This window comes from Mustela putorius, unplaced genomic scaffold, assembly GCF_011764305.1.
Source record: "Mustela putorius furo isolate JIRA1106 unplaced genomic scaffold, ASM1176430v1.1 tig00000596_pilon_pilon_pilon, whole genome shotgun sequence".
Lineage (NCBI taxonomy): Eukaryota > Metazoa > Chordata > Mammalia > Carnivora > Mustelidae > Mustela > Mustela putorius.
Window position 1 is genome coordinate 11,894,914 of NW_025421428.1, and position 22,868 is coordinate 11,917,781.

The following is a 22,868-nucleotide window of genomic DNA, read 5'->3' on the forward strand; positions in this document are numbered from 1 at the left end:
GCAACAGGCCTTCTGAGCTTGGACAGGGAACGATGTCATAGGGCCCCGTTCTAGGTCAGGTCCCTAATCTGGCCTCCAGATGGAAGATCTCCCATCAACCAAGGGTTGTAATTCCCAAGCCCGGCTCCCCTGCAAGCTTTTACTCTCTGCTCCAAACACCCTGAAAGTCATAAAAGTTCTAACAGCCGTTGCTGGGTGAGAGGCACTGTTTCCTCCACTCCGCAGCAAAAGACACTGAGCCTCAGACAAGGCTGGTGCTGGACCCCAGACCACACAACTTGGCCAGATCCAAACCCACCTCTAGGGTTTGCATCAGAGAATAACCGGAGGGAAAGTAATAACATCACAGTGCCGGGGACATGGGGCCTTGAACTGCTGCTGCCCTGACATGGGTCCACTGTGGGACATTCCATCCTGTCCAGTCCCCTTCCTTGGGACAACCTGGCCACTTTGTCCCCCAGGGACAACCACAGAAGAGACGACCAGCTGGCCCCAGGATCCCAGTCCTGGGGGCAAGACAAAGGTAAGTCTGTGGGGAAGGAGACTTTCCAGATCCAGTTCCCAGGGACACACTCTGTGGTGGGGGGGGGGGGGGGGGTTTGCATTACTGGTGACTGGGACAGCTGTTTGCCCGGGGCAGCTCCTGCTTGTACCTGTGGCTGTCGGCATACTTAGGAAGACTGCCACTCTTCACTCTCAGAAATGTCCTGATTTGGCCGTGAGACTTCATTACGGTCCGGTCACTAGTCCCTGGTTCCTCCACCCATGCCCCTCTACCCCCAGGAGTTGGAGGCTTGGCGTAGCATCATCCTAGTGGACTTGTCCCCAGCTTCAGCTCCCTGACTTTTCTTGTCTGTCAACTGGGAACACCAAGTCCTATTTTGCAGAGTTTTGAGAATTAAATGACGTAAATCTGTGCTGTACTGAGCCAGCAAAGTAGCTGGGGCATAGTGAGTGCTCAAGAACAGGTTTCATTAACAAAACACAAATCATTCTGGTGGATTTAAAGTGTCACGGATGTCTTCGCGGCGCTTTGTCATTATGCCTTTACCCAACCACATAAAAAAAAAAAAAAAACCCTCAAAGTTTTCATATTTTTCGTACAAGAGTTAAAAGTGGAGACTGGGGAGGCTGGCCTGCCTTCTACCAGCGCCGCGCGCCCAGGGCCACCGTAACGTAACAGCGGCGGGTGCTGGAGCGCGCGCTCGCAGCCACCGGGACCCTAGCTGATCCTCGAGGATCCCGAGTGCGTCCTGAGATCGTCCCCGCTTTCTTTCTGGGGACATCGCGGCCCGGAGCGGAGAAGGGGCCCGGGGAGGTCCCGGGCCGTGCATTTTCCGCGCCCTCCAGCAGAGGGGCGGGCGGCGGGCGCGGCGTCCCGCATAATAGGCGCTTTGATGCCGGCGGCCGGGTGGCGGGGCGGGAGGGCCCGGGGCGGGGGGGCGGGGAGAGGAGGGCGGGAGGAGTGTGTCCGGCCGCCCGCGCCATCCCTCCGCCCCTCCGTCCCGCCGCCACACGCCGCCGGAGCTCGGACCCGGCACCCGTCCCTCCTCGTCGTACCTCGCCGCGGCCGCGTAGCCCCGAGCCGGCGGGAGCCCGGCGCTCACCATGTCGCTCGCGCTCAGCAACAGGTTCCAAGGTAGGCGCCGCCGTCCCCGCGCTGTCCCGCGCCCCTGCCCCAGCCCCCCCACCCCGGCGCGGAGTCCCCCCGCCCGCCCGCCACCTGCGCGCGCCGGCCGGACGGCGGGGTCCGCGGCGCGCGGCCCGGGGAGACCCCCCCCCCCAGCTTCCCGGGCCGCCTCTTTGTCTCCTGCAGGAGGGAAGGCGTTCGGCTTGCTCAAAGCCCGGCAGGAGCGGAGGCTGGCCGAGATCAACCGGGTAAGCGCGCGCCGCCCGGGGTCGGCTTGCGAGTCGCCCCCAAATATCCCAGCGCCCCTCATGTCCCGCCCCCGTCTGCGAGGCTGTGCCTGCCGCAACATCAACTCCCTTCTCTTCCTCCTCTGGGCTTCCCCGATCTCCTCCCCGGCCCCCGCCCCGTGCCTCCGACTCCAGGTAGGTCCCCCTCCGCCGCCTCCGCCGCCTCCACCCAACTCGGCTCCCGCGGCTCGGGTTGCAAGTTGTTACTCTTAGACTGGGGAGGTGGGGCTCGCCCGGGAGCTTTGATGCCCACGGGCCCGGCCTCCCCGGAAGCCCGCCTGGGACCAGCGGCGAGAATTGGGTCCAGGGAGGGACCCCCGATGTCTCTGAGCCGCCCCTCCTCCCCGCCGCCGGTAGTACAGCCGCGGGAGGGAATGGAGGCCCCTGAGAGGCTCGGTGGCTGCCCCGCGATGGCCCGGCAAGTCCAGGTGGGGCTGATTTTAGAACCTGGGGTCCAGACTGCCGCGTGGGTGCGCCCTCCCAGACAGAAAATGCAAGGCCCCTCCCCCACCTCACTCCAGCTTTTAGGGAAGGTTCCCTGAGACACTTGATGCTTTTCTTGCTGGACCTCATGGATTTCTTTACAGAAACCCCGCTGTTGCTGGGTGCACGATGGTGCACAAACATTTGCTTAATGGCCAAGTAAATTCTAGAAGATAAGGAAAAGTGTCAGGGCCTGCCTGGATTGACCAAAACTCAAAGGCAGCACAACCCAGGGTCTGGGGTCCCGTGAGATCTGGGCTCCGGCGGGGCCTCCATCAGGAATCCCGACCTCAGAACAAAGTTGAGGCCACCTTGAGGGCTCACAGAGGGAAAATATATAGTGTGTGTGGCCCAGCACCTGGCAGTAGGGCTGACTTCTGTGGACGGTGCTAGAGTTCTTTCCTAAGGTAGACACCTCCAATATTCCCTCCCAACAGGCTGCAGGGGGTTCCCCACTGAAACAAGGCTGGGCATCCCCCCTGCTGGCTCCCTCAGCTGCTGGGCTCCCAAGGTCCAAGCCCAGCTCAGAGTCCCCAAGTGGGAAGCTGGTGACGGTCAGCAGGGTCCAGGTCAAGGCTGTGTGGAAGTGGGTCCGGGGGCTGCGCACGGCCGTCATATTTTGTAGTATTTCTTCTCGCCTGGGCTTGCAGTCTTGCTTTTTTTTTGGAGTATCTGGAATGAGGCAGCTTATCTGATTTCATTCTGCTGGCTGTATGAGTCCCAAGCAGGGCTCTAGGGACCCCCAGGGTCCCTCCAAGTAATCTCTAGTCCCTTCTGTGCCATCATCACTTGCCTCTTGGGGCCATCCTGAGCATAGCTGGGAGGGAGACTGGTCGTGTGGCTGGGGCTCTCAGGGGTCCAGGCTGCTGGGTTCCTTCCCAGTTTACTCTGCAGCCAGCCCGCCCTTGGTCTTGGTCTTGGCTGCTCTTGCCCTCTGGACAGAAGCCTGGAACCCTGACCTCATACAGCCCCCTGGGCCACTCGACAGGGCGGGTTCCAAGCTGGCTGAATCCACCCACAGCCAGCAGGACCCTGAGCCAGAGACAGCTGGAGATGGGGGAGAGGGGACTACCATCAGACAACCCACAGTTGCTGAGAGTGTGTGGGACTTTCATGCCAGCCCTGCCCTTGGGGGGGCAGTCGGGGGGGGGGGTTTGTAAGAGTTGGCTACCTGGTGGTTTGGGCGGTGGACTGGCTTGGCTCAGAAGGGGGTGGGGCTGTGGCTCTCAGGGGGCTGATCTGGACAGTGCTGGGACTGGAGAAAGTGAAAATAAGAAGGGGCCATGTGTCACCACCATGGGACCCCAAAACCCAGAGAGGGCAGGCAACTGGCTAAGGCCACACAGAAGCCAGTGACAGAGCTTGTCGTCTAGTGTCTTTTGACTGCCCAGAAGCTATTCTGATCTCTGCCATGGGAACCCAGCCTACTGTCTGGCTGCTGGATCAAACCAGAGGAAGGGGACTCCAGGATCAAACCAGAAGTTTGAGCTGTGTGCCACCCCCCCGCCCCTCTGCCTCGCCCGCCCAGGAGGTCAGGGGAACCCCTGTACTGTGGAGTCCTGGGTGGCAGTGCAGGGGTGGGCAGAGCGCTTGCTGGCTCTGTGACCTTGGGCATGCCACTTGAGATCATGGCATTTTGGTTGCGGTGATTTTTCAGGGAGATAATCCTTGTAAATCACACAGCTTTCATGGTCCTTGTTATCAGTTTGGTGCTTAAAGATGCTGGGAGTGGAATTCTAGGGGCAAGGTCTAGTGCAAGCCACAGCCCATGCTGGCCGCTCAGTGCCAGACCCTTCCACAGAGCAGAACCTTAGGCCTCCCTGCCTTCAGAGGGAGCAGAGATCCCTGCTCTGTCCCCGCGACAATCAGAGATGACCAGACACGAGCTCTTTGCAGACTGAGGGAGTTGCTCTGTTTGAGGGTCTAAGTCTGTTTCACCCATGACTGTGACCACAGCAGACATTCCCTGGTGTGCGTGGACTCTAGAGGGAACCATGTTGGCAGCCCAGACTGGCTTTCTTTGGGGTATAGCTTCACTGCCCCTGCTGGCACAGAGCTTCTGGGGGGCTGGATCGGATGGAGCAGTTTCCCATGGGCCTTATGGAGGCAGGAGCCCCTGGAGAGTGGAGCTTCAGGACTCACCGGCTGCACGGGCCTGAGCACCTCTGGGGCTGCTGCCTGGGGCCGAGCCCAGCCTGGCCGGCAGCTCTGGGGGCTTCTCCGGACCAGCACCCCAGTTCCCTCTGGAGCCTTCCCCTCGCCCCAAGGCCAGGCCAGCTTCTAGGGAGGGCAGCTCAGGCTTCGCTATTGTTGTTATAAGGGTTAGGAGCCAAAGTAGAAGGAGACTTGGGTGGACCTGGAGGTCCTGGGGGCCTGCATTGAAATGCACCCTTTTTGGTTTTGCTCTCGTTTTTGTGATCATTTTCGGAGCACTTGGCAGGAGCCGGGCAGCACGCCAGGAGCACTCCGGGTGTTACCTCATGAAACACTCGCTCTCCTCGTGAGTGTCTGTTCCCATTTTACAGAAAACAAAACTCGCAGGGGCTGAGTGAACTGCCTGAAGCCAGCCTCCCTGCCTTTGCCGTGCATGTGCATCTGTGTGTGCGTGTGTGTGTGCACTCGCGTGTGCGCGCGCGCAAGTGTGTGTGGGCGTTCTCGGCACTACTGAAGCAGGCAGGACCTGAGCCCGCCTCCTACTCCTACTCCCCCCCACATAGCTGACATTCCCTGAGCCTTGGTGGCATGGCAGGTGACCCCGGGCCAGCCAGGCCTGGCCTTATATGGCAACGGGACAGATTCTCTCTGCAGCTTCCCACAGGGACCCAGAGAGGCAGTGGGGCTGGGGGGCTGCCCCGCAGAGTGCCCTCACCCTTGGGACTGAGCAGGAGGAGCCCGGAGGATGGCGAGGGCTGGATCTCAAACCAGCCAGGGGCTGGAATTTTGAACCAATAACGTGGGTCGTGCCTTTGCCCCATGCCAGCACTTGCTGTCATCTCAGTGACCCTCTGGATGGAGCGCTTGACTAGACAGATGTGCAGGAGGAATCTATAAACATCCCTGTGGGACAGGGCTTCCTCAGGCTCATGTTTTAGAGATGAGGAAACAGCTCAGTGAAGTCACCTGTCCAAGGTCACCGAGTCAGGAAGTGGCAGAGCTGGGATGCTGACTCTGACGGCACCCGTGGCCCGCCCAGGACCCAGTCTGTCAGGTGGCCACGGCCAAGCTGGGACACAAGCCTCTCCTGCTTAGGTGATAAGGATCTCTGGCTACTGTCCCGCCTTCCCAGCCCTCCTGGGTCGAGTCAAGGGCACTTGGCATTCCCTGCAGCGTTCAGGGGTCTAATGGTTATTTCAGAGCCCACATGCCGTCTGTACTGGGAAGAGCTGGACAGGGCAGGCTGGGGATCTGTGCCCTGCTGTTATAGGTCCCCTGTCCTGCCCCAGCATAGGGGACCTCTGAGACCCAAGCAGGGCACGACGCAGGTGTGTCTCTCTCCCTGCGTACCCTGTGCCACCCTGCCTGTCCCTGCCCGGGTGAGTGAGCCCAGCTGGCCTCGCCGGCACCCGTCTCTCTTGCTCTTCCTTAATATATTATAAGGGAGATGGTGATAAGCGGCCACGTGAGCCCCCGAGGATTCAGTGTCCGCGCGGGTACAGCCGGGCTCGACCTTGGCGTGGCCGTGTCACAGGAAGCCGGGGATGGAATTTCTGTCAGGGCCGCTTCGTTTGCGTAGTCTGTGGGCTGTTTTTCTTCGGCTGCCTCACTGCTGGCAAGGATGCTGCATCCAGATGAGGCCTTGGAGCTGCCATGGGCAACGTGAGCCTGCTGTCCTTGTGGGGGCACCTTCCAGGCTCCTGCTGCGCATCAGGCCTCAGGCCCGGCACGGACCCGGCACTGGCCCTTTAAGAGCCTGTGGGTGGTGTCACAGCCTTCTCGGCCCAGGCCCACTATGGAGCTGCCTGTCCTTGGGGGTTTTGCGCAGGGCTGCAGCCACCAGCCCCTTGGATGGCCTCCAAAATGGTGATATGTGCCCGCCCCAAAATTCTGCTGCAGCTGGTACTTAAGGACAAGGCCGGAGGGCCGGGAGCGAGCGTCCGGGAGCAGGTGCTAGAGGTACCAGCCCGGAAAGAGAGTTAAGGAGGGGGAGTGGGGGAGGGGAGAGCAGGCAGGTGGCAGGGGATCTGGAAGGCCTGACACGGCAGGGGCTGCCAACCTCTGCTGGTCTTGGAAATATTCCCTTCCGGGCATAAGTGCCTAGATGAGGCTCCCAGGGCCGGGGGGGCGGGTTGTGATGTGCATCAGAGGTTGGAGAGGACCAAGAGAGGCAGCAGCGAGCAGGTGTGCCTGAGGGCACCGTCCCCTGGGGCTGAGATGGGAGCACTCTGTCCCATGTGGATGGCCCGAGGGTCAGGGCTTACCAGGAGGACTCCGTGGTGCAGTGTGGGACGGAGAATTGTGGGTAGGTCTCTGCCCTTCCCCTGCTCACGTTGATCTCGTGGTGAGGCTTGGGTTTGGTTGTAACTGCTCACGCTTAGTCAGTGTGCTAGGAGCCAAGCTCTCTCTATGCAGTTAGCTCATTTAATCCTTACACTAACCCAAGGAGGAGGTTCTGTTGTTATGATCGCATTTTACAGATGAGGAAGCTGAGGCCCAGAGTGGTAAAGCAAGTTGCCCAGAGCCGCAAAGTTAGCAAGTGCTGGAGCTGGAATTTGAACCCAAACTTGATTCAACCTCCCTCCCCAAGCCCTCTGCCCCTCACACCCTGCCCCTGGGGACTTGATGGAGGTCTCCTGACCACTGTGGCTTGAGGCAAGACTTTCCCTTCTGGTGCCTCAGTTTCCCCAGCAGCCCTCAGCAGTTTCTGCAGCTGGAAAAAATGGTCTTTGGGGACAGGGAGTTGGAGTGGGAGAGGGGGATGGGGGTGGAGGAATGCCTCCACATACTCTCCCATCCCCCTAGAGGGCTATTGAGTGGGTCCCTGGCCTCTGAAATAACCTCTTTCTGCAGCTGCCTAAGAGGAAAGGTAACACTCAGTGTTGACTTTCTTTGCTCAGAAACCTGTGGCCAGACCGCCCTCTCCTTGTTTGGGGCAGGGAAGGAGCTGAGGCGGTGAAGGAGGTACACGTTGCTTGAATTGTTAAAACTTTGTAACGTTGAGCAGGTTGAGCAATGTCTCGGGGCCTCAGTTGTCCCGTCTCTGCAATGGGAATACCCGGAAAGGGGAAAGAGAAACCGTATTCAGCCCAGGTCGGGGGAGGGGGCCATGATGTTGTGGATGGCGAGCTGGGGGGTTGTAAGTAGACTGTACTCATGTAAGTGTGTGGAGGTCCCAGTAATAAACAGCCACCATTCATGTAGTGTTTACTAGGGAACGGGCACTGTACGAGCACTTTGTATTTGTGGCTCACTCTTCTCTGCCTGGGGACCCAGAGACAGGGCAGCTGTGGGTCCTGGAGTGTGGACACACAGGGTACCTGCCCACTGGGCATGGCTGTGCCCCCGAGGCTGGGCAAAGATCCCGGGGAAGGGGGGCGGGGGGGAAGGACGCCTGGAAGTAGGGAAGCTGTGGGCTGTGCATGAGCAGGAACCAAGAATCCGAAGCTTGGAGCCGGGGCAGGAGCTGGCAGCCCCACCAATGGAAACTCCTGTTTCTGCTGCCCACCTGCCCCCTCCCTGGCACCCTGCCAAAGGCCTGGTCCGCACAGCTGCCCTAACCCCCACCCACGCCTGACCGGGTCAGATGCCTCTCCCAGCCCTGGTCGCTCCTTGGCTCAAGCCATTGTCATTTGGGGCTCTAAGGAAAAATGGGACTCCCATCTCTGACCCCTCTAGTCTGTGTCGCACGTGTACACGTTTGCAAAGCAACCCCACCGTGTCTGGACTGAGAGTAGAGAAAATGATCCTGGGCTGAATGCCAGGCTTCTCTGGTCTCTTGGCCCATGTTTCCTGAGCACCTACTGTGTGCTGGGCACTGTCGGGTGCTAGGCATCTCTGGGGCAGGAGATGGTAAGCTCATTCTCCTGGCACCTGTGGCCCAAGGCTTGCCTCCCCCCCGGCCTCCTTCCAACAGCCACTGCCGTGGGTCGCTTGGATTCCTTAGCTCCGTGCAAGGAAGGAGCCCATAGCCTTCACTGTGGACCTGAATCCCAGCTCAGTCACTTGCCGGCTGTGCTGAGTTGAGCAAGTTCTTTATCCTCCCTGGGTCTCAGTTCGTTCACTCAGCCTGCACGTGTTTCCTGAGCACCTACTATGTGCAGCCTACACTGTAGTGGGGGGGCGGGCGGGGAGACAGACCTTGGATGGCACCCTTCGTGAGCATCGCGTTGTGAACTGTGTTAGCAGGTGATTCATCCTGTAGGATGAAAAGGGCTGCACAGCAAGATAAGGGGGGGTGGGGAGTGGAGGCGGGGGACTGCAGTGGGCAGGATGGATGGGGTCTGCCTCCTTGAGAAGGGGAGAGTTGAGCCAGCGCGTGAAGATGCTGAGGGAGAGAGCCACGGGGCGGGGGGGTCGGCGGCGGGCAAATGAGCGCTGCAGGGAGAGGGCACAGCCGAAGGCGAAGGTCCCGATGTGGGAGCAAGCCTGGCATGGGGGAGGCCCCAGACAGGGGGCCAGGGTGGCCGAGGCACTCATTCTAGCAGTGGGGGGGGACAGGGGGTGAACACCAATAAAATAGCACATTAGGTGGTCAGAAGCGCCAACGAGAAAACTGGCTTCGTCGGTGAGAAAACAATAATCGTGCCCCCCCCCCGCCCCACCCCGGGCACAGCAGCCAGCCCGGGGTCGGGCCCAGTGAACAGGAGCCACTGCCTGGCTGTCCTGTGATCGTCCTTGTGTGGTTTTTCTCCAAGATGGGGCCCATGTCCTACCCCTTGAGCCCAACCTGCCTGGGTCTCCACAGGGGTTGGTACCTGTTGGGGACAGGTTCTGGCTGGTGCAGGATTTCTGGTCGACCAGAACGGGGGAGCTGGGAGGGCTTCTAGGCCTCTCACCAGAGGTTGCCGGGTGTTGGGCCTTGCCCATACCCTGGTGCCTCCCACGTGAAGGTTTTCCTGTTCTGGAGATGGTAAAGCTGAGGGAACATGGGGGCGATGAGGTGAGCCGAACATAGGCTAAATGGAGTCCACTTAGAAATTATGAATTCCGGGGCACCTGGGTGTCTCAGTGGGTTAAAGCCTCTGCCTTCGGTTCAGGTCATGATCTCGGGGTCCTGGGATCGGGCCCCGCATCAGGCTCTCTGCTCAGCAGGGAGACTGCTTCCCCCTCTCTCTCTGCCTGCCTCTCTGCCTACTTGTGATCTCTGTCAAATAGATAAATAAAATCTTTTTTAAAAAATTATGAATTTCCTGGGCGCCGAGGTGGCTCAGTTGGTTGGGTGACTGTGTTCAGCTCAGGTCATGATCCCGGAGTCCCAGGATCGAGTCCCGCTTCGGCTCCCATGGGGAGTCGGCTTCTCCCCCTGACCTTCCCTCACATGCTCTCTCACTAAAAATGAAATCTTTTAAAAAATTATGAACTTCCCACTTTCACGAAATGTCTTTAGTAAGAGAGAGAGAAGGGGGAGGAGCCGAGGGAAAGGGACAGGGCGACTCTGTGCTGAGTGCAAAGCCGCCACGGGGCTCGATCTCAGGGGCCCCGATCATGACCTTGAGCTGAAACCTTCTGTTGAGTTGGATGCTCAACAGACTGTGCTACTCCGGCGCCCCCGGAATGTCCTTCTTTGAACTCGTGGCAACAGTCAGTGGTGATTGTGTATAGTCTCCGCTTGGCAAAATAAAACCTTGGCAGCCCTCTCTTAGCACCTCCCTCTATTTTTACTTTTTTGGGAAGTGTTTCCTTCTGCGTTATCCCAAAGTCTGGGAATCGCTGACTGAGGAACCTAGTTGTCCCTCTGCTGTGCAGACCATGGGACCTGTGACCCCGGGAGGCGTCTGGTTTGCTTGGGGCCACAGACAAGAGTTAATTGTCCTACTTCAGGTCAGAGAATGGGGAGAGGGGTGGAAAAGAGCGACGAGACGGAGCCAAGAAGAAAAGTCCTGGACAGAGCCAGCCAGGAGGAGGGTAGCCCAGCTCCGGCTAAGTGGGGGCAGGACCCTGCATGGCACTTGGTAATGAGGTCCGATGTGTGGCCGATCCACATGGTGGGCCCTGGGGTGGCCCCGTGGTTGCTGTTGGAGGCCTGGACCCTGGAGTCTAACAGACTCGGGTTCCAAACTGAGCCTGTACCTTTCTAGCTCTAGGACTTCAGACAGGTCATCTAACCTCTCTGGCAGGGCCGTTCCTACCCTAATGAGACAGCACAATGCCCTCCCAAAGCAGAAATCTGCACTGCCCGTCCATAGTAGGTACTGATCCCCTCTAGGGATCCAGGCAAATTGGGTTCAAGGGGTAGGAAGAGCCCCCAAAACCAAGGAGGGGAGCCAGACTGGCAGGTAGATATCTCCTCTGTCGAAGGGGGTGAGTTAATGTGGAGGTCGTGAGCCTTGGAAGGGATCACATTCTCCTTGCTCTTAGCCGTGCCGCTGCTTCCTGAGCTCGGACGATCACGCCTGGCGCTGAGCATTCACAGCGGGTTATCCCCGTCAAGGGGCAGGTGCCCGAGGAGATGGGTTCCCTTGTGCCCATTTCACAGCTGGTGAGGAGGGGACTGAGACCCAAACCCAGAGTACTTTATCTTCAGTTATTCTCCTATTCTTTCTCCTGCATTAAAGGGGGGTTTACACGGCCGACTGGACAGTCTTATGTCCTGGGAGATGCGGAAGTACAGACTCAGGGGTCGGTTAGTGGGACATGCTCACCGGAATTTAGAAACAGGTGGAGTGGCAGGTCCAGATGACGTTTAACGTCATTCTAATCACGGGCTGCTTGTCATTTTACAGTACAGACCTTCCTTCCCTGGTCTCACCTGCTCCCTTGATGCCTCAACCAGAGCCGTGTACCCTGTGGTCCCTCAGAAAGGGGCGGAGGCGGCGACGCCTGTGTCGGGTCTGCTCCGTAAGGAGGAAAGCGAGGTCCAGGGAGAAGAGGGGATCTGCGGAGTCTGGCGCTAGTGGGAACGTGCCCTCTGTTTTCCCATCTGAATACAGGCTCTGGGGCGGCTTGAAGAGCAGCAACAAGGCACTGGACGCTATGCCCAGCATAGCAAGTGCTTACTAATTAGCAGCATTTTGTTCTGAAGCCCGATGAACGGCTGCTATCCACCCATCTTTAAGTGTCGGGGTTAGGGATGCGAGCTCTCTGGAAGTCGGAGCCGAAGTGAAGCTCTGCCTGGGTGAGCCTCCGTCCCGTCATCTGTAACATGGGAGTAATAATAGTAGCTACCGTGTGGGCCCACTGGGAGAGCCCAAGAGATCGAGCGGGTCAGTGTTTCATTCTGGAGGCTGTTGTTCATGTCCCAAGCCCCTCCCCCTCCTGCACATCTGCTTCTGGAAGGCATCATGTGAGCGGAAGGTGGCCCTGTTTTACAACTGAGGACACAGACGAGAGAGTAACCGACCTCCCAAGCAATATACAATCATTTTCTGGCTAGAGCAGAGGCTAACCACGCAGTAGCTGCTGTTTCCTGAGCACTGGCTGTGTGCCAAGAGTCCTACGGACACGCGCCTTGGATTCTCTTACAAACCTGAGGAGTGGCTGCGACGACTATACCCATTTGTCAGATAAAACCATAGAGGAATAGGGAAGAACTGATAAGCTTGGGTCACGCACTTAAGAAGTGAGTGCTGGAAACCAGGCAGTTTGTGTGTGGGGCTCACGGCCTCATGGATCCTGGAGCTGGGGTGCCCCGGGGGAGGAGGGCCAGTCCCTGTCCTGGGAATTCAGAGCCTGGCTGGAGATGTTTAGGGCAGACCCTTCCTGCCCGAGGGGCAGATTCCTGCAGATCTGCCTCTGGGGGGGGTTGACAGGAGGCCAGGACAAACACTGGAGCCTCCTGTGCTTCCCTGGCCAAGCCCAGCCACCTGGCGTGGGAGCAGACACCAGGACCGCGGGCCTGCCTGGCGGCGAGTTGTGCCTGCTGACCTGGGACTCAGCACTGTCCTTTCACTTTCAAAGGAGTTTCTCTGTGACCAGAAGTACAGTGATGAAGAGAACTTGCCAGAAAAGCTTGCGGCCTTCAAAGGTGAGCCGGGGCTGTCTGCCCTTCCCCTCCCCGGGAGAGCTGGGCTGGCCCCCTGGTGCATAGGATTCCTTACCCCACAAGGCCAGCCTGTGCCCCCCTGTTTCTTCCAGAACGCGCTCCTCCTGGAGGGCTGTGAGATGGGGTCCCCAGCCACGGGCACAGGCACTGGCCCCTCTACCTGCCTCCATGCCACCCCAGGCCCCTCACCCTTGCCCGAAGCCCCGCCACCCCACCCCACCACGGCTGCCTGACAGGCGGGGCTCAGGCTGGCTCCTGTCCGCTGCTGCCCAGGCCCTGCTCGCTCCCGGGGCCCCAGCACACAATCAGCCCTTTGTAGCAGCCCTGGCCTCTCCCCTCCACGGGGGAGCGGCTCGAGAGCCCCTGTGCAGAATGGACGTTTGTGTCGCCACAGTGGGGCAGGGGGCAGAGTTTCTGCCCATTGAATCCCAGCAGCACGGGATGAAAAGAAAACAGGGCCCGGGAGCCCGCGCGGGGAGGGGGCGGCATAAAGGTCCCTCTGTTCCGGGCCCTGGCGCTTGGTTCCCAGCCAGCAGCTCGAAAGGAGAGGAGCCGTGCACATAAGGAGCCCAGCAGACCCACCTTTCCTGCCTGGGAGATGCTCTCTGCGCGCAGGGAGCCCTGGCCGCTGGAGGACCTCGAGGCCGCACCCCCCCCCGCCCCCTCCCCCGCAGGCTTGGCACCGTGGATGTCCTCCGCGCTCCAAGGCGAAGAGCCTGCCAAGCGCTCCTTAAACCGCTCCCTGCTTCGTTGTCCTCAGGCAGGACCCCGATGGCGAAGCATTTGTTGAGTGTTGGCCTTGTGGGAAGCACTTCGAATGCTGTGTCGTGAGCTCCCCAACTCTTCCCAAGTCAGCCCGGAGGGAGACGGGTGCGACTTTGATTTATAGATGAAACAACTCAGGCTCAGAGAGATGGGGGTCCCTTGTGTGGGGTCACACGACCTGCCCATGGCAGAGTTAAAGGCTTGATCACGTCTTGGTCTCTCTCCAAAGTCCCCTGCTCTGAACCATTATGCAGTGGGGCTGTTTCCATGAACAAAAGGAAGGAGTGGAATACCCCCCCCATCCCTGCCACCGCCCCTAGGAGAGCCATGCAAAGGTGAGAGAGGACAAGGCTCTGCCTTTGATCGGAGAGCCCTTAACTCAAGGTCTGTAGGTGAGGTTTGATGGGGAGGGTCTGTGTACCCCTGGACATTGTATGTGCCACTTTGGGTCAAGGGCAGGTTCATGGCATTTCTCTCGGGAGAGCACCAGATTTTCAGTGGTGCCCACAGACACCCCCGCCCCCCAAAAGTTCAGAACCACAGGGATTCCTTAAACTGGTGATTCCCACACCTGGATCAGAATCACTAGAACCGACCCGTTCCTCACCTCACCCCACCCTTCCTAAAGCCACTGCACCCATAGATCAAGGCCTGGCAATCTGTTCCAGTCACTTTGGAGCCACTGTGACACAGCCAGCTCATGCTGGCAGGAAGCTGGGAGGAAGCAGCTGGGCGGAAGCCCCACTTCAGCAGAAGGTTACAGTGGCCCTCAGCTCCCTTATACCGGCGCCTGTGGGAGAGGGATGCAGGCAGGGCGAGCTCTTTCTCCAGAGACAGTGGCGGAGATGATGGGACTCATGTCTAGACCCTGAAGTGAGGGTGTGAGGAGGAGGAGGAGGATGTGGGCTCCCTGGGGACGCGGCCGGTTGCCTTCGAGGGCATCTCTGGGACCCTGCTTCGGAGCTAATTAATCCCAGTTTTTGCTCTGTGATTTCCAGAGAAGTACATGGAGTTTGACCTGAACAATGAGGGCGAGATTGGTAAGTGAGGCCTCGACTGTGCAAGGGGAGGCGGGTGTCCTCGCAGGAGGGAGGATCTGAGGGTCTGGAGAGACCTACTGGGCGGTCTTTGTGGAGGAGGGGCACACACCGAAGCTCTCCCTATGGGCCAGGCCTGTCTGCCAGACTTAAGCCTAGACCCACTTGCCCCCAGACTCTTCTTCTTGCTGCTTCCCTCCCACACACCTCCCTGCACACGTCTCAGCCTTCCAGGCCAGGTGCCACCCCTGCCCCAGGGTTGGAGATGCTCAAGCTCTTGACATCCAGGTCCCGGGGGACTGGTGGTTCCTTTGTCCTTGCCTTTGTATGCTGGTTGGCATTGGACATGGTGCTTCTGTGTACGTAGCTTCCCTCCTCCAGCAGACCCTGACTGTATCATGTGGTCCTGGCGTGGGGGGTGACAAAACGCCGGTCCCATGGCCCTTGGGGCCAAGACCATCCCTTGACCTTCACGAGTAATGCTATGACATGGTCAAGGCCGGCTTAATGATCCCCATTTTACAGACGAGGAAGCCAGGCTCAGCAGGGGGAACCGACTGGGTTGGGGCACGTGGCGGTCAAGTGGTCGACCCAGGGTCCAGATCCCAGCCTTTGGTCCCCACACCGGCTCTCCCTTCTCTGTTTGGCGCTGAGCTCAGTGTTGCCGCCTCTGCGATGTTTCTACTCCTCCTCCGTCTTGTCTCCTTCTTCTCCTTGTTAAATATGTTTATCCTTATTTTCCTTCAGGAAAAAAAAAAAATGGGGGTTATCAAACGAATACATCTTCATCATAAAAACTTTTGGAAAACGCAGTAAGGCACAAAGACGAAAATAAGTCAGCCGCAGTCTTCCCTCCCAGAAATATTTTGGTTTCTATAGTCTCACCCTTGATTCTAATCACAAATGCTGTTTTAGAACCGTGTTAGAACCTCGTTTTAAAAAATACTATATTGTGAGTGTTTTGACATATGATTAATTTTTCTTTTGAAATATAATTAATGGCTGCATAATATTCCATCGCTGGCTGGACTGTAACTTACTTAGTCAGTGTTTTAATATTGCGCATTTAGAAAGCTCCAATTTTAGGGGCGCCTGGGTGGCTCAGTGGGTTAAAGCCTCTGCTTTCAGCTCAAGTCATGATCTCAGGGTCCTGGGATCAAGCCCCACATCGGGCTCTCTGCTCAGCGGGGAGCCTGCTTCCTCCTCTCTCTCTCTGCCTGCCTCTCTGCCTACTTGTGATCTCTGTCTGTCAAATAAATAAATAAAATCTTTAAAAAAAAAAAAAAAAGAAAGCTCCAATTTTAACTACTTTTGATAGTCCTGTGAAGAGCGTCTTTGTACGTGAATCTTTGTCCAGATCTCCGATTATTTCTTTAGAGTAAATCTTGGGAATTGGATCTTCTGGGTCAAAGACTTTTTTGAGGCATCTTGCCAAACTGCCTTCCAGAAAGGTCTTGCCAATTTCAATCCTGGCCAGCAGCATGGTGTGTGTGTGTGTCCGGGGGGGACCTTTTACTTTTCCCTGCAGAAGGCTGCCTAGTTTTCTTTGAAATGCCCTGGACATTCTGGCACCTGGGGGTCTGGCATCCGTCCTGCCCGCCCTGCTCTGGGGTGAGCTGTCGTGCCACACCCCTGGCCCCCAAAATCGGCCCCCCATCCCGCCTCTCTCCCATTGTTCACAGAACAATCTGGAGGAAATTGCCTAAGATCGGGGGAGCAGGGAGGTCAGAGGCATCGATTCTACAGAGAGTAGTGACTTTTTGGTGCCTCCCTTGTTTTTCTTGAATTTTGTTCCTTTGTTGGTTTTCCTGCTCTGCAGGATATTTTTGGCTCCCTTGCCCTGTGGGCGAGGCGGGAACCCTGGGACTGCCGGGTGGGAGTGGCAGGTGGAGAGAAGCTGCCGCCCAGCACCCTGCAGGATGGCTTTCCCTGCCTTGGGTCAAGCCTACTCCCTGACCCCACCTTGCTGGGCAGTGGCTCCCCGGGGAGCTGGAGCAGTGGGCACACAGCTCCCCCTGACCTTGGGGCGCAGCAGACCTAACAGACCCCTAACGGCCCCATTGCTGGACACCTGCTTTGTGGTGGGTACTTCTCGTGCATCGCGCCCTCTCAAATGATCCTGTCAACCCATTTGATGGCTTATGGGGGCAGAGAACCTCAGAGAAGTTCAGTGGTTTGCTCCAGGTCCCACAGCCAGAAAGAGCAGGACTGGGTTCCAGCCCAGGTCCCTGTCCCTAACCACAACCCTGTACTACCTCTGAAGAGAGCAGGGACTGTGTGATGGGCTCATCCGCCGGGGAGGAGAAGGGCCCTGGACTGCAGTCCCCGGGCAGGGGCTGAGAGCCACGGCGCTCTACCGGCTTCCTCGCCTGGCCCGCAGCCTGTCTCTGCTTAACAGACCTGCTTTTCCTCTCGCAGACCTGATGTCTTTAAAGAGGATGATGGAGAAGCTTGGGGTCCCCAAGACCCATCTGGAGATGAAAAAGATGATCTCAGAGGTGACAGGGGGGGTCAGCGACACCATCTCCTACCGAGACTTTGTGAACATGATGCTGGGAAAGCGGTCAGCTGTCCTTAAACTGTGAGTACCCCCTGCCTCTCGCGGGGCCTCTGCAGGCAGAGTCGTTGTGCGTGGGAAGGCCACGGCCCAGCCAGGAGGGAACACCTCGTGGGACCTGCTGGACGAGGGGCTTGATTTCTCTGAACCCAATTTCCTCATCTGTCATGGGCACATTAATACGTACCCAGAACTTTCCGGTAGAATGAGCGCTCAGGAAGCAGAACAATGGCGGGGATGATGAATCTACCATGTGGGCACCTTGAGGGGGGTGGGGGCTCAGTCGGTCGAGTGTCTGTCTTCGGCTCAGGCCATGGTCCCCGGGTCCTGGGCTCGAATCCTGCGTCGGGCTCCCGGTTCAGTTTAGAATCTGTTCTCTCCCTCTGCCCCTCCCCTGCTTGTGCACTGTCTCCCTCAAATTAATGAATAAAATCTTAAAAAAAAAAATCTACCGTGAAACCTTCTGAGGCTGGGTTTCCTCATTTGCAAGGTGATTCCACTACCCTCCCCCCACTACCCTGCCTCCACGAGGCTGTGGAGAGTATTATATATTTAACAACTTGCTCTGAAGGGAGGCAGAGTTCAAATCTTGATGCCATTGCTTGCCCCCTGATTGAGTCTGGGCAAATCCCCTTTGGTCCTGGGCCTTAGTTTCTTGGTTTGTAAGCGAGAGATGATGGTGAGTCTCTTGTGTGAAATGTCGTCCCAACATATATGGTGTGACGTATATGAAGGCTGCAGCCCAGTGCCTGGGTCTTGGCAAACACCTGGTCTGTGGTGGCCAAGGTCACGCTTCCCAGCCCCTGCCCCCACTGCAGAGAGATACCCTGGAGACTCTCTGGTTTTGAACATACGAATGTCAAATATACCTGCCTCATTTGTCACAAAGGGGGAAGTCGAGGCCCAAGGAAGCTGAGGACCGGCTCATGAGCCCATGGTTCAGCCTGCAGAGCTTCTAGTGTGAGGAGGCGGTGGGGCAAGCGGTGTGGAAAACCGTCAAGGTCAGACCACAGTACACCTGGGATGCCGCGTGCCACAGGTGGCAGCGACGGGAGTGTTGATGCTCTCAGAACACACCCAGGATTTAGTGCATTTCCTCTGTGGTCGACTCTGGTCTACCCAGTGACCCCTCAGATGTGTCATTTATTAATTCAGCAAATATTTATTGAGCACCAATGGTGTACCAAGAATTATTCTAGGTGTCGGGGACACAGGAGTTGTTGGCCTCATGGAGCTTACATTCTCATGGCAAGAGACAGACAAGAACAAAATCAAAACCCAAGAAACTAAAACACCAGATTGCCGTGGTGTAGCACCAAGAAAAACCAAGTGGACAGAGGAACAGAGAGGGAGGGGATAGTAGGCAGGGAGGATCTCACGGAGAAGGCAACACTTGACCAGAGCCTCAAGGGAGAGAGATGTGAAAAGATGAGCTATCTGAAGGGGGGAAGCACTCTAGACAGCGGAAGAAACAAGTGCAAAGGCCCTGAGGCAGACTGTGCTTCTGTGCTCAAAGGAACAGCACAGAAGCTAGTGTGTCTGGCCATCAGTGAGTGCAGAAGTGAAGTTTGAGTTTGCAGAGACGGGCAGACCAGGAGACATGGAGCCTTGTAGGTCTTGGTCCCACTCAGCATTTGGCACTAATGTTGAGCGATGCCATTGGATGACTCTAAGCTAGGGGCTGACTTTTAAAAGCCTCTGGCTGCAGGAGGGGTGAGAGTGGCAGGAGAGAGGCTGTGCAGGCAAGAGATAGAGGCCACTTGGCCTGGAGAAGCTGCAGTGAAGGTAGGCAGAAGCTTCTGGAATCAGGAATGGTTTGGGAGAGAGCTGGAAGGTTTGCTTCAATGCCCGGATATGTAGAAGAGAACAAGGAGTCAGATGATCCCGATCTATTTGGGGTGAGTGTTGCTATTTACTTTAGGGGGAAGAGCAGGTGGGGGAGGCAGGAATTAGAAGCTGAGTTTTTGAGGGATTAAGTTGGAAGTGTCCTTTCGACATCCAAGGGGAGAGGTCAAGGAGTCTTGGGTGTGCAGATCAGCGCGGAGGTAAGCTGCTGGTGGAATGTCACCCTTTGGATGGGATTTATAGCCAGCGGACAGAAAGAGCCCACCCAAAGGGTGACCACAGGAAGAATGAGAGTACTCAAAACAGCTCTAGGGCTGCTGGCCCTTTGGGCATCCTGACTTCCAAATGGAAACTGAGCGCCAGTGGGGTTGTCCTTGAGTCACCAGCTGGAAAATAGTAGGGCTGGGATTCAAATCAGGCTGTTTCCCTTCAGAGGCTCCATCCAGAACCCCTGTCCTCTACGTCCAAGATGCTACCTTGTTTTTTGAGAGAGAGAGAGAAGGAGCAAGGGGACGAGGGAGAGGGAGAGAGAGAATCTTAAATAGGTTCCATCCCAGAGTGGAGCCTGATCTGGAGCTCGATCTCATGACCCTGAGATCATGACCTGAGCCGAAACCAAGAGTCGGACGCTTCACTGATTGAGCCACCCAGGCACCCCAGATGTTACTCTTAAAACCTTGGGTGGTTTTTGAAGATCTGAAGGGGTTTTGAGCAGAGCCATGACCCAGCCTAGCTCTGCCTTTAGGCAGCATGGGTAAGGGAAGATGCATGGCCTCGAATACAGAGATCTTTGTACCTCAGTTTTTTGTTCTGTGAAATGGGTCTAGCAGCTCCTTCACATAGAGAAGATCCCACTGGAGAATGGATGCAAGGGCATTCGGCTAAGGACCCTGCAGACATGAGGACCCTGCAGACATGAGGACTGGGATGATCTCTCCCTGGATGAGGGAAGGAATCCTAATCCTGCCTCCCCCACCCCCCCCTGTCTCCAAACCAGAGTCATGATGTTTGAAGGAAAAGCCAACGAGAGCAGCCCCAAGCCGGTTGGCCCCCCGCCGGAGAGAGATATTGCCAGCCTGCCCTGAGGACCACCATCTGCCCCGGCTCCTGTTCCTCCCTCCTGCTCTGGCTGCCCTTCTTGATGCATCGTGATTTGTCTTATTTGTTTTGTCTGATCGTCGTGCGTTTGTTTCGTTTTCTATCAGCAAAATCAGTGATCTCTTTGTAAAGCACAAATTATCTGCCTTAAAGGGACTCGGGCCAGGGAACTCTGCGCCTTGTCCCTCTTGTCTTCCTTCCTTCTCCCTTCCCAGTGCAGAAGGGCTGACATCAGACCAAAACCTGGAGGGGGCAGCCAGGACAGGGAGACTGGAAGACTGTGATCCTCATGCTTGGAGCTGGCACAGTCTGTCCTTCTAGGGTCCCTGAGCTAAGTCCAGGCTTGCTGGCCTCAGAAGACCCTAGAGTGGGAACCCTACTTTCCTAGGACAGCTCTGTGGTTCCGTGCTCTTGACTCATCTAGAGCGTGACCACCCACTGTCCCACCTCCCCCACGCCACACTTCTCATCCTCAGCGAGGAGGCAGAAGGAGAGAAGATGAGGGGCTTGGCGATCTGAGCCCTTGAAGAAGGTTCCAGAAGGAATCCTCTGGTCTTGTCCACCTTTACAGGCAGCTCGGAGGAAAAGTGCAGCCCCCATGTCCTTTGTGGGAGCAGCAAAGGTCTTTAGGGGTGGAAAGAAGGCGAGGGGTCTTGGGAGGGGTGTTTGTTCGGTCTGGTGCCACCTTTTGGGGAGGATGCTGAGGACAACAGACAGGATAGGAGGAGGACTAGAGTGCTCACGGCAAACCGTCAGCACCACTAATAAGCCAAGACCTGATAGACAGAAGGTTTCCTTTCTAATCCAGATCTGCTTGAAACCTGACTGTGCTCCCCTATTTGCCTTCCTGCCATACTCCGCCCATTCATTCATTCACTCATCAGTCATCCAACGGATATTTATTGACCACCTGTTATAAGCTTTAAGTCCGCCCACTTTGTCCTGACATGTGCCTTGCCCAATAACCCATCACTCCATTTCCAGTCCCTCAAAAGCTCAAGCTTGGGGATTGGATTGGGATTCCCTTGTGACGGACTCCCAAGGTTTGAGAGCCCTGATCCACTCTGTAGGTTATCCAGACCGATCGTCCCATTTCACAGGTGGGAAAACTGGTGCTCACAGGGGTTAAGTGCCTTGCCAAGGGGTTAATCAGGAGACGGAAGTCTGGACTGGAACCCAGCTGTTCAGATGCCGTGCCCATCCTCATCTCTGCTCTGGGCTGGGCCGGGGAGGGGCAGTCTCCTAGGTCAATACTTGGGGAAGGCTCTGGGCCAGGACCCAGCATTCCTAGTGTCTCCATGTCAGCACCAGGGGTGGGGTAGAGGCCCGGCTCCCTCTGCAGTTCTGCCTTCCCTAGAACTTCTCTGCCAAGCCACTTCTCAGAACTCACCCTGGAAGGTGTCCTTCTCGGCCTCATCTTGGCTGAGCAGGGACGCCAACCTTGACCCCATCTGTGTTCTGGAGTCCCTTACCCTGCCCACTCAGGACTTAGATGCACTCATCCCTTTAATCTATTTATTAAGCACCTGCTCCGGGCCAAGAGCTAAGAACTGGGTAGTGAAATGGACAGACTCGTGGAATTTAGTGGGGGAAGTCAGAATCAGGCAATGACCCGTGGGATGAATGTTATGGAGAGAGGGGACTGCGGGGTGACTGTACTGCAATCCTGGGCCCAAGACTGAGCAAACGTCTTGGAAAAGCCCTTGCCAAACTTTAAGTGGAAATGTCAGGGTGCTGTTGGGAGGTGGGAGTCGGTGTGGCCTCCCTGCGGCTCCTTAGTGACCCATAATCAGGGACCTGAGGAGCTGCCCTTGCAGCAGCTTAAGGGAGTGGAGCAGGTAGGGGCTGGGGAATTGCCCAGGTTGGGTTAATCCACTGGTCGGTCTCAGCCAGTTCAGGAACAGGATTATTTGGCCTTAACTGGCTGACCTTCAGCTTAAGGAGCTGCTTCGAATGCACAGGACTAGTTGAAGTTTAAACCCCAACAAAACAGTTTTCCCTGTAAATGAAAAATCTCACCCCAGCACCTCCTCTGCGTCCCCCTCCCACCAGATCATTAGATGAACCACTGCCTGTCCCTACGCCTCCGCATTGGCCTCTCTTCTCTGGGACAGACTGAGACCTTTGAGCAAGGTGATACTTTCCTTAATGACCCATTATAGTCAGTGTACCTGTTCCTCCGGAGAGGAGGGCAGAAGCAACCAGACTTATTTCAATGGGTTCCACGGTTTGCAAGACTGCAGGAAGCCTCCTTTAAGGGAGGGAGACACTTTAATGGGTGTGTCCCCAGCTTCTGGAAAGGGCAGGAAAGAGTTCTTTCATTGGAAGGGGTGTCCTGGGAAACACCACCAGTTCCTCCACCATTTACTAGAACTCAATTCCTGAAGTGAGAGGGGCTCAAAAGTGGTCGCTGGAAAGGGGATTTGTAGATTGTGTAGTTCAGATTGTGGCTATTGGCTCTGGGACTTACTTCTATGGCTAAGGGCTCAGCTTCTTCGAACTTCAGCTGTCTTCTTTCTGAAAGACCAAATCTAACTAATGTAACCAGCAACTCAGGGACTGCCAAGTATGGCTTTGTCCCTGTGACAAAAGGAAGGAGTCGGCCGGGCACATTCAGGTGGACGAAGTGTGTGTGTGTGTGTGTGTGTGAGAGAGAGAGAGAGAGAGAGAGAGAGAATGAGTGTGTGTGGCACCAGATATCATCTCTATAGATAGAAATAAAACAGACAAACATCAATGTCTTGACTTGTGTGTTTTGGGGACAGTTCCTGGGCTCAGCAAATTCAGAAAAGATAGCTAATATAGTAACAGCTCTAAATGAAGGTGTCCCATGTGCCTGCCAGGCTCTGTTAAAGGCAGGACTTCATTTACTCCTCACAACACCCTATGAGGCTGATACTATTATGTTACTTTATTTTCAAAATGAGAAGCAGGGGGGCGCCTGGGCGCCTTCGTTGTTAAGCGGCTGCCTTTGGCTCAGGTCATGATCTCCGGGTCCAAGTAGGGAGCTCACGTCCGTGGGGAGTCT

The 22,868-nt window shown here is 56.7% G+C and overlaps 1 protein-coding gene across 2 annotated transcripts; it reads left to right on the top strand.

Annotated features, from left to right (window-relative positions):
- The first annotated feature begins 1,471 nt into the window (after positions 1 to 1,471).
- AIF1L (allograft inflammatory factor 1 like) lies at positions 1,472 to 22,577 on the top strand. 2 transcript variants are annotated; one of them, XM_045082609.1, is made up of 6 exons: positions 1,472 to 1,639; positions 1,817 to 1,878; positions 12,454 to 12,520; positions 14,302 to 14,343; positions 16,759 to 16,921; positions 19,740 to 22,577. In XM_045082609.1, the coding sequence occupies exons 1-6, from the start codon at positions 1,609 to 1,611 to the stop codon at positions 19,825 to 19,827; spliced, it is 453 nt and encodes a 150-aa protein (XP_044938544.1). In that variant the 5' UTR covers positions 1,472 to 1,608; the 3' UTR covers positions 19,828 to 22,577. The 2 variants fall into 2 exon arrangements, with proteins under 2 accessions (XP_044938544.1, XP_004757157.1); XM_004757100.3 differs by lacking the exons at positions 1,472 to 1,639; positions 1,817 to 1,878 and adding an exon at positions 6,332 to 6,513.
- The last annotated feature ends 291 nt before the right edge of the window (positions 22,578 to 22,868 follow it).

Excerpts from the sequence above, each read along its gene's own strand:
- AIF1L (XM_004757100.3), top strand. The coding sequence starts at position 6,406 with ATGGCCTCCAAAATGGTGATATGTGCCCGCCCCAAAATTCTGCTGCAG. Across the intron at positions 6,514-12,453 it reads TCCGGGAGCAGGTGCTAGAG|GAGTTTCTCTGTGACCAGAA; the intron begins GTACCAGCCCGG and ends TCACTTTCAAAG. Across the intron at positions 14,344-16,758 it reads GAACAATGAGGGCGAGATTG|ACCTGATGTCTTTAAAGAGG; the intron begins GTAAGTGAGGCC and ends TTCCTCTCGCAG.